Source organism: Betta splendens, chromosome 5 (genome assembly GCF_900634795.4).
Source record: "Betta splendens chromosome 5, fBetSpl5.4, whole genome shotgun sequence".
NCBI classification, from domain to species: Eukaryota; Metazoa; Chordata; class Actinopteri; order Anabantiformes; family Osphronemidae; genus Betta; species Betta splendens.
This window is the reverse complement of record NC_040885.2, coordinates 1,758,892-1,769,952: the sequence shown is the minus strand read 5'-3', so window position 1 is coordinate 1,769,952 and position 11,061 is coordinate 1,758,892. Positions and strand designations below refer to the sequence as shown.

General features: G+C 42.3%; 1 protein-coding gene across 4 annotated transcripts; it reads right to left on the bottom strand.

Moving 5' to 3' along the window:
• Positions 1-487: 487 nt before the first annotated feature.
• On the bottom strand, positions 488-10,314 carry phf20a (PHD finger protein 20, a). Of its 4 annotated transcripts, none has more exons than XM_055508684.1 (17): positions 10,158-10,314; positions 9,100-9,220; positions 7,593-7,758; positions 7,425-7,509; positions 7,218-7,294; positions 6,516-7,101; positions 6,353-6,403; positions 5,995-6,261; positions 5,614-5,802; positions 5,268-5,366; positions 4,517-4,672; positions 3,937-4,118; positions 3,722-3,821; positions 3,239-3,434; positions 2,683-3,124; positions 2,144-2,324; positions 488-1,789 (listed from the first exon to the last, which is right to left on the bottom strand). In XM_055508684.1, the coding sequence occupies exons 2-17, from the start codon at positions 9,126-9,128 to the stop codon at positions 1,647-1,649; spliced, it is 2,949 nt and encodes a 982-aa protein (XP_055364659.1). In that variant the 5' UTR covers positions 9,129-9,220; positions 10,158-10,314; the 3' UTR covers positions 488-1,646. The 4 variants fall into 4 exon arrangements, with proteins under 4 accessions (XP_055364659.1, XP_029005908.1, XP_055364658.1 ...); XM_029150075.3 differs by lacking the exon at positions 9,100-9,220 and adding an exon at positions 8,204-8,310 and having other exon boundaries at positions 10,158-10,313; XM_055508683.1 differs by lacking the exon at positions 10,158-10,314 and adding an exon at positions 8,204-8,310 and having other exon boundaries at positions 9,100-9,226.
• Positions 10,315-11,061: the final 747 nt, after the last annotated feature.

The following is an 11,061-nucleotide window of genomic DNA, read 5'->3' as shown; positions in this document are numbered from 1 at the left end:
TATTTTCAATCTGGTTATGTAACTTCATAAATCGGCTATGCAATAAAAAACCGCATTACAAAGTATGCACGCAATGTTTTTACTGATGATTTTTTCCCCCAGAATAGTTCTGCCCCTTCCTGCAGCTGGAAGTTGCATGCCTTGCTCAGCGGCACTTGACTAATATCTGATCACAAAACACAAATCACATGCAAAGAACACGTCTTACTACTTCAGAACTTAATACTTCAGAACTCTGACTGATGCAACCCTTGACTTCTGGGGCTGCCAGCTGGATAAATAGAACAAGAACTCTAGTTCAAACTGGCGCATCAATGCATCAGAGAACAGCCTCAGCAAGTTTTAAATAAGTTTTCATGCCGAGTCATGTCATCATTGCTCCCCTGATAACTGCTTCTTTCTCCATCAATAATATAAGCATGGAAAACACTTATCACAGGGTGATCTGAAAAGTCTTTGTCCACAATGAGAAAACAGCCCCAGCACGTTTGTGGTGATTAATAACAATGATAGTTTATTTGTGTACCAGCAAATCTGTTTGCATTGTTTGACATTTTCCCTGCTTCTAGGCCAGACACTTACAGTACAGTAGCATACAATATCTGTATTTGGAGAATGTTTTCAAGAACGAAGAGCGCGTTTGTCGAATGACATATTTACAAAGAAACAAAATACTGTAAATAAACAAAGAACAAAACAGAGAAAATAAACACGTCAGAGTTTGTGACAAAGCACAAAATAAAAGGTTAGGAGAAAAGCCAACGTTACAGATTACAGTGAATAATAGATCAAGTGCTACAGCAACAACAATGCAAAGAGTAAATTTAAGTATACGGTAACAGACAAACAAAGATTAACAGATAAAACTCCAGACGACAGTTAGGTAAAAAGAAGCATTACAGTTTAAGACAAAAAAAAAAAAAAAAAAAAAATCAACCCTTAAGCTGAAGATGCCTTTGATTCCAGAAATAAATTTCACAGTGTCTTAAAACAAACCCTTGAGTAGGTCAAAAACAGAGCAGAGTATTTGTTGACCCGACGTAGACTGGATGCCTTCAAGTCAACATCTGTGCACACTTTGAGCGAATGTGGAAACGCTGCTGCACAACAAAACTCAACTCTGGGACAATGGTTAATGCACTGACCATTTGAAATGTGTTTTTAAAATCTTGCAAAAAGACTGTAAGGTACAGGAACTCAAATGCAATTTTAAATATAAAGCTTCTGCATGTAAAGCACTGTGTGCTGAGGGGTACAGGGCAACCGTAAGCAGTAGCTTAGACAAAAGGCATTTGAACGGTTTGGGATTGCATGGGAAATATAGAAGTGTAATCTGGTCCTAAGGATTTCCTCCTGCATTTATGAGGTTACTTTTTGTGTTTAATCCTGATTTATGCTGCTAACGGTCCATGTGTGTTATCTTCAATATTCAAATAGGACATTGGCTTACTGCAGCATCAAATTTCTTCACACAGACCCTTTTCAAAAAAGACAAAGGGGGAAAAAACCTCAGGTCAGAAAGTATGTGCTGAACAATCTGAACCTCACGCTTGTATTTATGCAGCTAGGTACCAGCGAGCTTCCCCCAGCTACACTGTTTCTGCATTCTGTTTGGTGCTTGAGGCAACTGCCATTCACTGGCGCCCTCATGTGGAGCTGTACAGGGCGATCTGCTGCACCTTGCTCAGCTGTGTCAGCAGCCGCTTCATGCGGTGTTTCAGCTGAGGCAGACGGGCCAGTGGTTCAGGAGGTTCCAGCTCCCCAGTGTAGTCTAACCAGCTCTCCAGCACTGAGGGTGACACAAAGAAATAGATGATAGAATTATTTTAGCACAACCTGGAGAGTGGGACAGGTGAAAGGACTGTTATGGTGCCATTTACCAGAATCATCACAATCAGATATTAAAAATAATAATAATCATCAATAAACACTAAGTGGCATTCCTAAATTAACCAAAAGGCCATACTACTAATACACAGACATCCTCCACATGACCTACTTACTGCTAAATTATTAACTATACTTGTTAGCTAATGCTAGGACCCAGGCAGGTGTCAGTGTGACTTTCATTTGTAAAGACACATTTTAGTTTTTCCTCCTTATGAAGACCTAGTAAATTATCAGCATACACTACAGCTCTTACCATCCAGCTCCCTCTCAATGAAGTCCATCCTGTGCGATACCTCATCCTGGACTGCGTCTATGTGATCCAGCAGGTTGATCTGCCACTGCTGATGGTGTCTGCGATTATCTGCAGCTTCGCCAGAGTCTCTCCCATTCTCTTCCTTCATCTCAACCTGGCACAACAAGCCACCAAGGGAAGCCTAGAGACATTCAGTCAAAATCATCATCACATCACTATTATGTAGATTATTAGGTGATTATTGTAATTACAACCAAATTTGTAGATCCTTCAAATGCATTTAACTCATAGCATATTAATAATAGAGATAAAACTACCAACCAACCCATTAACTATGACTTCAGTGGATCAGAAGTGGAATCAAACCCTTGTATCACTTACATGGTTTTGATGTAAACCTGCTTAGACAATTACCCACTTGCTGTAATTATAAAGTATCCTGTTGACCAATCTTTAACCAGAAATGCAGTATTTTGTTAGAGAAATTCTTCTTGTTAGGGACACATCTTTAAACTGCAACCACAGTCAGCATGCCTAACCTTGTTACTGTTGTTTGTTGACTTGGGTTTGTCGGTTTCCAACAGGCTCCCATAGCGTTGCTCCCGCTCCAGAAGCTCCTCTGTGCTTCGCATGCTGTCCTCCAGCTCTGAGCCCTGTCGGGTCTCCACCACCAGCCTCTGCTCCACTGCTGGGTAATATGCCCGTGGCTTCTGGTAGCAGTGTTCACTGGTAATGTACGAGTCTTGGAAGGATGGAAAGGGGGAAGAGGAGCAAGATAAAGAGGAGGTGGCAGCTGTTGCAGCTCGACTCAGCTTTTCCAGAGCGTTGGACATTAAAATCTCTCCACGGCTCATGTCCTCATCAGGAGTCACAGGAGACGGAGCTGCATCGCTGCCGCGACACGAGTCAGAGCTGATCCGAGACCTGTCCAAATGCTTCCAGGGCTGCCGCCACAGCTGCAGGTCAGGGTGGGTGTTGCTCCTGAAGAGTCAAAACAAAAATCAGAACTCGGGTTTAACATACTTTAATACTTTCTTTATTCGACATCACCAGGTAATGTCCTGGAACGTCAACACACAGTCCCTCTCTACTCACTTTAGGACATTCATTTTGTGCTGCAGTCCATTGAGGATTTCCACCACATGATGCACATCTCCCAGCAGCTGATGGGTGGTAGTTATCTTCTTGGCATTTTGGTGAGAGTAGTTCTCTTCCAGGAAGGAGAGGCCGTACATGTGGCCGTTGATCAACCACTCACGATCATACCAGTAACGCAGACTCTGCCTCTGACCTGTGTGTGATAGGGAAAATGCAGTTAACAATTATTCTATCATTGATTTTAGAAATGCAATTCATTATTCACCAATTGGTAACTTTGGGTTAAGTGTTGCACGTTTTAACCCATTGGGATCAAACACTTTTGAACGTGGAGAGTTCAAATGCAAGTTATGTATGTATTTTGACAGGTAGAATAAAATATAATTGGTCCATTATTCGCACACAGTATCCTTCTCACATTTGCCTCACTGCCCACTAGATGGCAGACGGTACCTGACATATGCAGTCTTCTAGCCTCACCTGGTGGGTCTCGGCAGATGTAGCAGGTGTATCTGTCTGGAACGTTTTCTTCAAGCAGCCCCATGCAGGTGCCGTGCTGCCAGCACAGACAATCTTCACACTGTGTCGAACGACAACATAATAGCAGGTGAAAAAACAAAACAGAAAAGCCAACTCAAGATTCCAAAGTTACCATGAGCTAAACTATAAGCAGTGTCAGTAAGAAGCCAGCCCACCTGGATCATGAAGTCATTCTCTTCCTCCACCTCACAGATACATCTTACGATCTCTTGGTCATTGGTGTCTACAGCTCCAGAATCCACACTTAGGGGAGGTGTGGTGATGTCCAAATCCACCCCAAGGTCATCATCACTCCAGCCACAGCTATCAGTGGACCAGTCACTGATGCTATCCTCATCTGCAACAACATGAAGGAATAAACCACTGTTTTTTGTTTTTTTTTTGTTTTTTTTTTTTTAAAATCGCTAGAAAAAGGGCGCTGGTCACACTAGGTTAAATTAGTGTATTTAATTTAAGGAAGATTTATTGGTTATGAGATAAAGCAAGCTGTAGCAGCAAAGAAGAGCGAATGATTCAATCAACCAAGTGTTGGAATGTGAGATTTTCGATGTGATAGCATGTTTTATTCTGCAGGTTATGGCAAAACCAGTGGGATAAATGTGTTTAAATTAAAACAACATGGTGGATTGAATCCAATGAGAAGAGGAAAAAGTAGAAGAGGGGGAGCCATTTACATACAACACACAAACTAATACACACACACACACACACACACACACAGTCAGAGATACCCACCATCCACATGTATCTGCTCTGAGTAGCTGTATCCAGGCCTGCAGCTGTAGGCCTCAGGCTTGTGATTGTGTGAGAGGGGGGGTTTGAGTGGCAAATTCAATTTGGACTGAAGACCCAATACTGAGATGTCAATATTCTCCTCACTACCTGTGTAGTCTGTTAATACAGGGAGGGGGGAAGCAGACGTAGAACAAAAAATGTCAACCTTGAAAATGCTACACGAAAGTCCATAAGGACTAAACAAAAATGTGGCACAACAAACACTGCGGACAGGAGAGACTCAACAGTCAGGGATAATTAATATGATAAAATCCACACAGCCAAATCCTGAGGCTGTTAAACTGTGTGTAACTGATCATTAAGGTAGTGAAGGGATACGTGTGTGTCCAAGCCAGACATACAACAGTGGAAATGTCACTAAAGGACATTTGTATTAAATTTGTAGATTATATATATTAGATTATACTGAGTGCCACATAAAAATCTTTTCATCAGTAGTACTGTCAAATAAAAAGAGTATAAGCTTTGGTTAAATTAACAAAAAAATGAATTGGGGAGCTATTTGATTGGTGCAGTGGAGTGACAGAGGCCAGCAACAGATGTAACACATCTCCCACACACAGAGTCTGAGCCACCACACCAAGAGGAGTGAATGAAGTCATTTATGCTTTGCAGGCTAGCTTTTCAATGTGAGTGCACATGCAGAGCAGCAGATGTGTGCAGAGAGCCAGGACTGGGAACCCACGCTTACCAGACTTGGCCTTCTTTTTTCTCTTCTTCTTCTTCTTTAGTTTTATGCGGAGGAAGTCTTTCTGTCTCGGCTTATCTTTAAGCTTGTCTTTTACTGAACCTGTAAGTGTCAAAGGTTACACCACTTGTTAGCACAGTAACCACCGGATAAATGGCATTTCTGTCACTCTGAAATTACACTGTCAAACCTTCCTAAAACTGATAACTGTGGTTCATAGTATGAACTAGGAGCCTCCAAGTCATGCTTAAATTGGTTAATCCATAACCTAATAGTGACCAAGTATATACTACTAAAACACAGTCATGTCATTTAATTAATGAAAGACATCTTTCAGAATTGTAGTCACCAATGTCAAAACCACTCCTCTCCAAGTCCTGCTGCTGGCATCCATTTCGATCCAGCTGGTTCTCTTTGCTCTTCTCCCTTAACAGCGCCCTCTGCTGATGGCTCTGGGTGTTGACATCAGGTGGGGCTGATGTGCGTCTTCCTGCAGTCTTCACCTCACCACGGGGTGCTGCTGCAGAACCAACAGAGTCTGGGGAAGAAAACAAAACAATAATACTATAATCTGATATTTGCACTGAATTTAAAATATGATTACAAATTCAACATGTCTGAGGTTTTTTTTTTATGTTACACGTCATGAAGTCTGAATGAATTTTATGACTGCATTAAATTTGAGCTTTGCAAAACAGAAGACATCTCAGTTTCACCAGGAGGAACTCACGCAGAGAGGCAGAGATGGTGCGTCGTCTCTTTGGCCCTTCCATGCAGGTGGCGGTTTGTTTGTCGGAGGCCCTGGTCTGGATGCTCCTGGTGGGGCTGCAGTTCTCCTCCAGAGGCTGCTCTTCACCATGGTAATATTTCATATGGTAGTGTAGCAACTTGGCCTTGCGAAAAGACTTTGTGCAACCAGGAGCGCTGCACTTAAAGGGGTTGTGGTCAAGGTTGATGGACAGAACTGGCGGTGGCTGGTTTTTGATAACTCGATATACTGAAAAACAACATGCATAAATTAAGCATGTAAAGGTGCATACACCAAATAATGTAAATATTTAGTGCAATACATATACACACACACTTACAAGGTTCTCTGCTGAACCTGTTGGGGTTGTGAAAACCCTGCTTCCGTACAGCTATGAAAAATTAAAATCAGATCATTTATTTAATTTACCACAGTCACACATTGGTTTTGACAAACTGATGACTCAAAGGTTACACCTTCCAATTTAAGTTATTAACACTTACGTTTCACAGGCTGAGGTGGTGGTATGTCCACTGCAAGCTGAGAGTTTTCTGATTGGACGCTTGGCTTCTGCTCCACATCTCCATTGGAGTCTGTGGTTGTCATACAGACAGACACCTGTTCTGTCTGCCCTGACGTGTGAGGGGTCATCTCTATATATGGCCTGGGTGCCTCTGAATATGGCTTTGTTTCACTCTCTGTTGTCATCTCTTCCTTCACCTCTCCATTTACATTGCACCTGTCATCATGTTGCATGTTGTTTTCTTCCAACCTGACTCCATTTGTAAGTCCCAACACCTTTTCTCCATCTCTGGGCTTCTTCTGTTCTGTTTGCTCTAACAGTTTCTCTTCCTGTTTTATGGTGGGTGCAGTCACCACCTCACCATTTGTTTTCTTGTTCTTCTCATTTATCATCCTCTCTTCCCGCTCTTCATCTTCACTGTTGCTTTCATCTTCTTGATCGGAAGTGCTGCGCCTGGCTCGTTTGTTTTTGGGACCCCCATTCTCCTGAGGCCTCCTGTCTCGACGATTTGGAGCCCTCCTAACCATGTTTCTTTCAGCAGAGCGAGACTTTCCCCCACCACCTCTCTATTATTCAGCAAAACAATTTAAAAGCACAGCAGGACATAAGTGACAGAAGTCAAAACATAACCAAGAACAGAGGGAATGATGTGAAAATGTGACATTTGCTAGATCACACATACCTGTTTTATAAAAGGTTTCACGTGTATGTCCTTCACTGTCTGAATGACGCCATCATAAAACTTCACAGTGTAGGAAGCTGATGGGGAGAAACAAACTTCACACACTGAAATAAACCTGTTTTTGCTATTTTTCTATATAACTAGCACTATTGTAGACAGACAGATAGATAGACATAGATTTTACATCATAATGCAATTAATACCCACCATCTTTATTAACAGAAATGACCTTCGCAGGGTAGAAACGGCAGTCAGACCAGCTGGCCAGGACCTTATCATTCACGTGAAAGCCCTGGAGAAAGAACACATTGTCAAAATGTCTTGTAAAGTTGTTACTGTATTCCATTGCTCAGATTGTATTTGTTCTCCACTTACAGGAAGGTCGTCCTGCAGACCCTGACGCCTCAGCTGAACCCTTTCCACAGGTCTCAGGTATGGACTTGTCCAATCAAACCACTCGTCGTAGCGGTGGCTCCACTGGCGGTAATGAATTAATACTTTCTCATCTTCGTAATCAATCTTCTCTATATTGGCAGCATACCTATAAAACAAAACATAAAAATAGTGCGCAATGGCATCATCAAAAAAAAGACAGACAGAATGACCTGTATGTTTCAACAGGCCCAAGATCCTCAACCTCATATAAAACAGTAACATTGTGAAAGACAAAGAAACACAACTGATCTCATTTAATTACTTTCTGCTTATTGTTAGTCAAGGGTCACAAATCTTGTTTTGAAATCCTTCATGATCAACACAGTCAAGCGTTTCAGTTGTGTCCTGTGAGCACACATACACAACCAGCTACTGTTTAGTGAGAAAGAAGCAGTGATGTAATGCAGGAGCTGAATAAGTTCCCTCCCTTATTCGTTTGTTTTCGTGCTTAATAAACAAACCAGTTAATCCAAGACTGAGGCAAAATTTAACTGAGTGACAAATGTGAACAATACTGTGGATGGAGAGGAATGAGCAAGGCCATGACTCACCAGTTTTTGAGGCTGTCTCTGGCCTCAAGCTGAGCTCCCACCTCAAATGTTATCCCTCTTCTGTTAGGGGGCGTCTTACTCATACTGCCCACATCAAGGCTCTCTTCCTGTACACACACACACACACACACACACACACACACACACACACACACACACAAAGACACCAATTTAATCTTTAAAATGCTACACAAAGCTCACAATACAAGAGACTTTCAAGGACTTTACAGACCACCTCACAGTGAGCCTCCTTCCTCTTCACTAATATTTATTCCTATCACTGACAAATCAAAGCTCTGCAAGTTAGCAGGTGAACATTAGGTGTGCCACTTGCTCTGTGTCTGCAGAACACTTTTGCAAAGAGAGAATACAAGTGCTGAACTACCTAATCAACTACAGACAACACGTCTTAACATGATACAACACACAGAACAAAACGGGGAAACTGATATTTTAAGGTGAGTCATGCCCCTCAAATGGAAGTGAGTGAAATGTATGACTAACATCAGATGTAATCGCTGGTTAAGGCAGCAGGGCAAACATTCACTTGCTTGCAGTATGATTTCAGACTGGCCAGGCCTCAATCATACAAGAATGCCTAAGGATCACTTGTTCGTAGCTTCAGCTGTAAGCTAGCACGCCATCGCTCAGTGATTAGATAAACTGGGCCTTTATCTGGCCGGCGTCATCAAATACCGGCAAAAGGTCTGCGATCTAATGGGGTCTATGATGTTCATCTTATTACTGTAGCAGTAACAAAGACCTCAGTGTAGTGTGATGCGTGTTCCTTTCACAGAGAACCCGGCACAATATGGAGGACGAGCAAACATATCGGAGACGTCTAACACAAAAGCTTAAAATCTAAATCACATGCATTATATTTCGCAATGCCTTACTTTTGTTCGAGGGTGTGTCGGTTCTCCATAACTGAGGCTGCCCGATGTCACCGTTTTTTCAGGGCAACCTACAAACCGGATATCTCCACGCTACGCGGCCCACGTGTTTTCTGGTCAGTCGCTTTTACACACAGACACAATGGAAGACAATAGCCATTATGATTATCCGTGCGATAAAAGTCGACAGTAAAAACGGTGTGGAATAGCCAACAACATCCTAAACGTACATTTTAGAATCTGATTAAACTGAGTATTTTTAGCCAGCACAAAAAACAGACATCCGACAGCGACACGGGCTGGACCGACACAGAGTTAATGATGCCAAAATAATGACTCAGCAAAGAGATGGCGATATTTAACGCGAGCTTATTAAACACACAATCCTAAATTATTGTACGTTTTATTATTACATACTGAAAAAATAAGCCTCATACAGTATTTTTCCTTCAAGCACGCAGCCAAAGTTATTTAAATGTCGCATTTGTTTTATAGCGGCGAACACGTTGTCTCGCGTTTTTTAAGGGCTCTATTGTTGAGCGCCTCCGGCACTACTGACACTTTATTGTCCGGTGTTTTATAACCAGGGGGCGGAGCGTTACAGAAACATCAAACGCGTCACGGGGAAACTCGTGCTGACTGGACGAAACGCTCTTGTGTGGGAGGGCCGCTCGGCTCCGATTGGCCGAGGAGCTGTCATTCATGGAGCTCTTCGGGCCTCGCTTAGGCCTACTTTTTCATAGTTTTCCTGCCATGAACAGGCGGCGTGGAAAGGCAAAGCGTTAAACTTCCCCAACTGGTAAACCAGCGACGCGTTTATACGAGCGCCGCCACAAAAGCACAGAACGCCCAATAAACACACCCTCAACTCAACACATGGACCAGCGAAATGTACAAACGCAAAATTTTATGACCTACGCAGTCACGTTTGTTTTGAACTCAAAAAGCCGACATGCGGCACCACACCATCCAAAGCACCATGCAGACGGGCCTCGTTTGCGATATTACCAGCATGTTAAAACTCTAAAATGCGGAGATGGTGTGCGAGTAGAGCTTCCTACCTGTTCTCCAGTCACTCTTTGTTTAGTCGGGTGTAAATGTACAATATATTCCCTTTAAAAAACAGATCCCGCCACCCCCGCCAGTCCGCTCCAAATCACGCAGTTGTATTTCTCCACTGTGCATTCACCACTGGCGCGGGTTGAGTGGCGCTACAATGCGCATGCGTGTGCAACGGCCTCGACCAGACCCCTAATGTGTTGAGATATACAGTATCTTAGAAATGCTTAATCATGTTGCCAATGTTGCCATTGTTTTTCGTTTTTATTCAGATCCATATCACATTTTATTATAAAATAATCCGAATTGATGAGTCCTAACAAGTTGTGTTTTTAAATTGATACTATACCAACCAATATTAGCATAAAACAAATAATTAATCATAACGATGAATGAATGAATCAAACTACACACGCTTTTTACACGTGTAAATGAATGCAGGAGGTTTCAAGCAAAATTATAAGTTCGCTAATGTATGTTGTCCTGATAAATATTGCCACCTATCGTTCATTCAAGGTAAGAAAATCTGTGCGTCTGTGTGTGTGTGTGTCTCAGTCTACCTTATTACTGCCATAATTGTGTAAAGACCTAATGCTAATGCCACCATGCATTCTTCTCTAGCTTCAAGGAATCCCCCATTAGAATTGGTCCCACTTTTGTTGACTTCCACACGCTCGTTACATTGACATTTTTGTGGATATTTTGGAGCAGCTTCCATTAGGGTGATAGATGGGGTAAACTCTGGATGGGTTTCAATTCAACCACAAGGCCATGCATACGCTGACAACCTGACAGCGAGTCTGTAGACTGTGACTATAAATGACCTGATTTGGTCAAATCAATATTTTATGAACCCACCAACAGATGGGAAACCGTGTCTCATTTTACAGCAGTAAGTCTGTTGTA

Excerpts from the sequence above, each read along its gene's own strand:
- phf20a (XM_029150075.3), bottom strand. The coding sequence starts at position 8,286 with ATGAGTAAGACGCCCCCTAACAGAAGAGGGATAACATTTGAGGTGGGA. Across the intron at positions 4,673-5,267 it reads AAAAAAGAAGGCCAAGTCTG|ACTACACAGGTAGTGAGGAG; the intron begins GTAAGCGTGGGT and ends CTGTATTAACAG. Across the intron at positions 4,119-4,516 it reads AGAGCAGATACATGTGGATG|ATGAGGATAGCATCAGTGAC; the intron begins GTGGGTATCTCT and ends ATGTTGTTGCAG.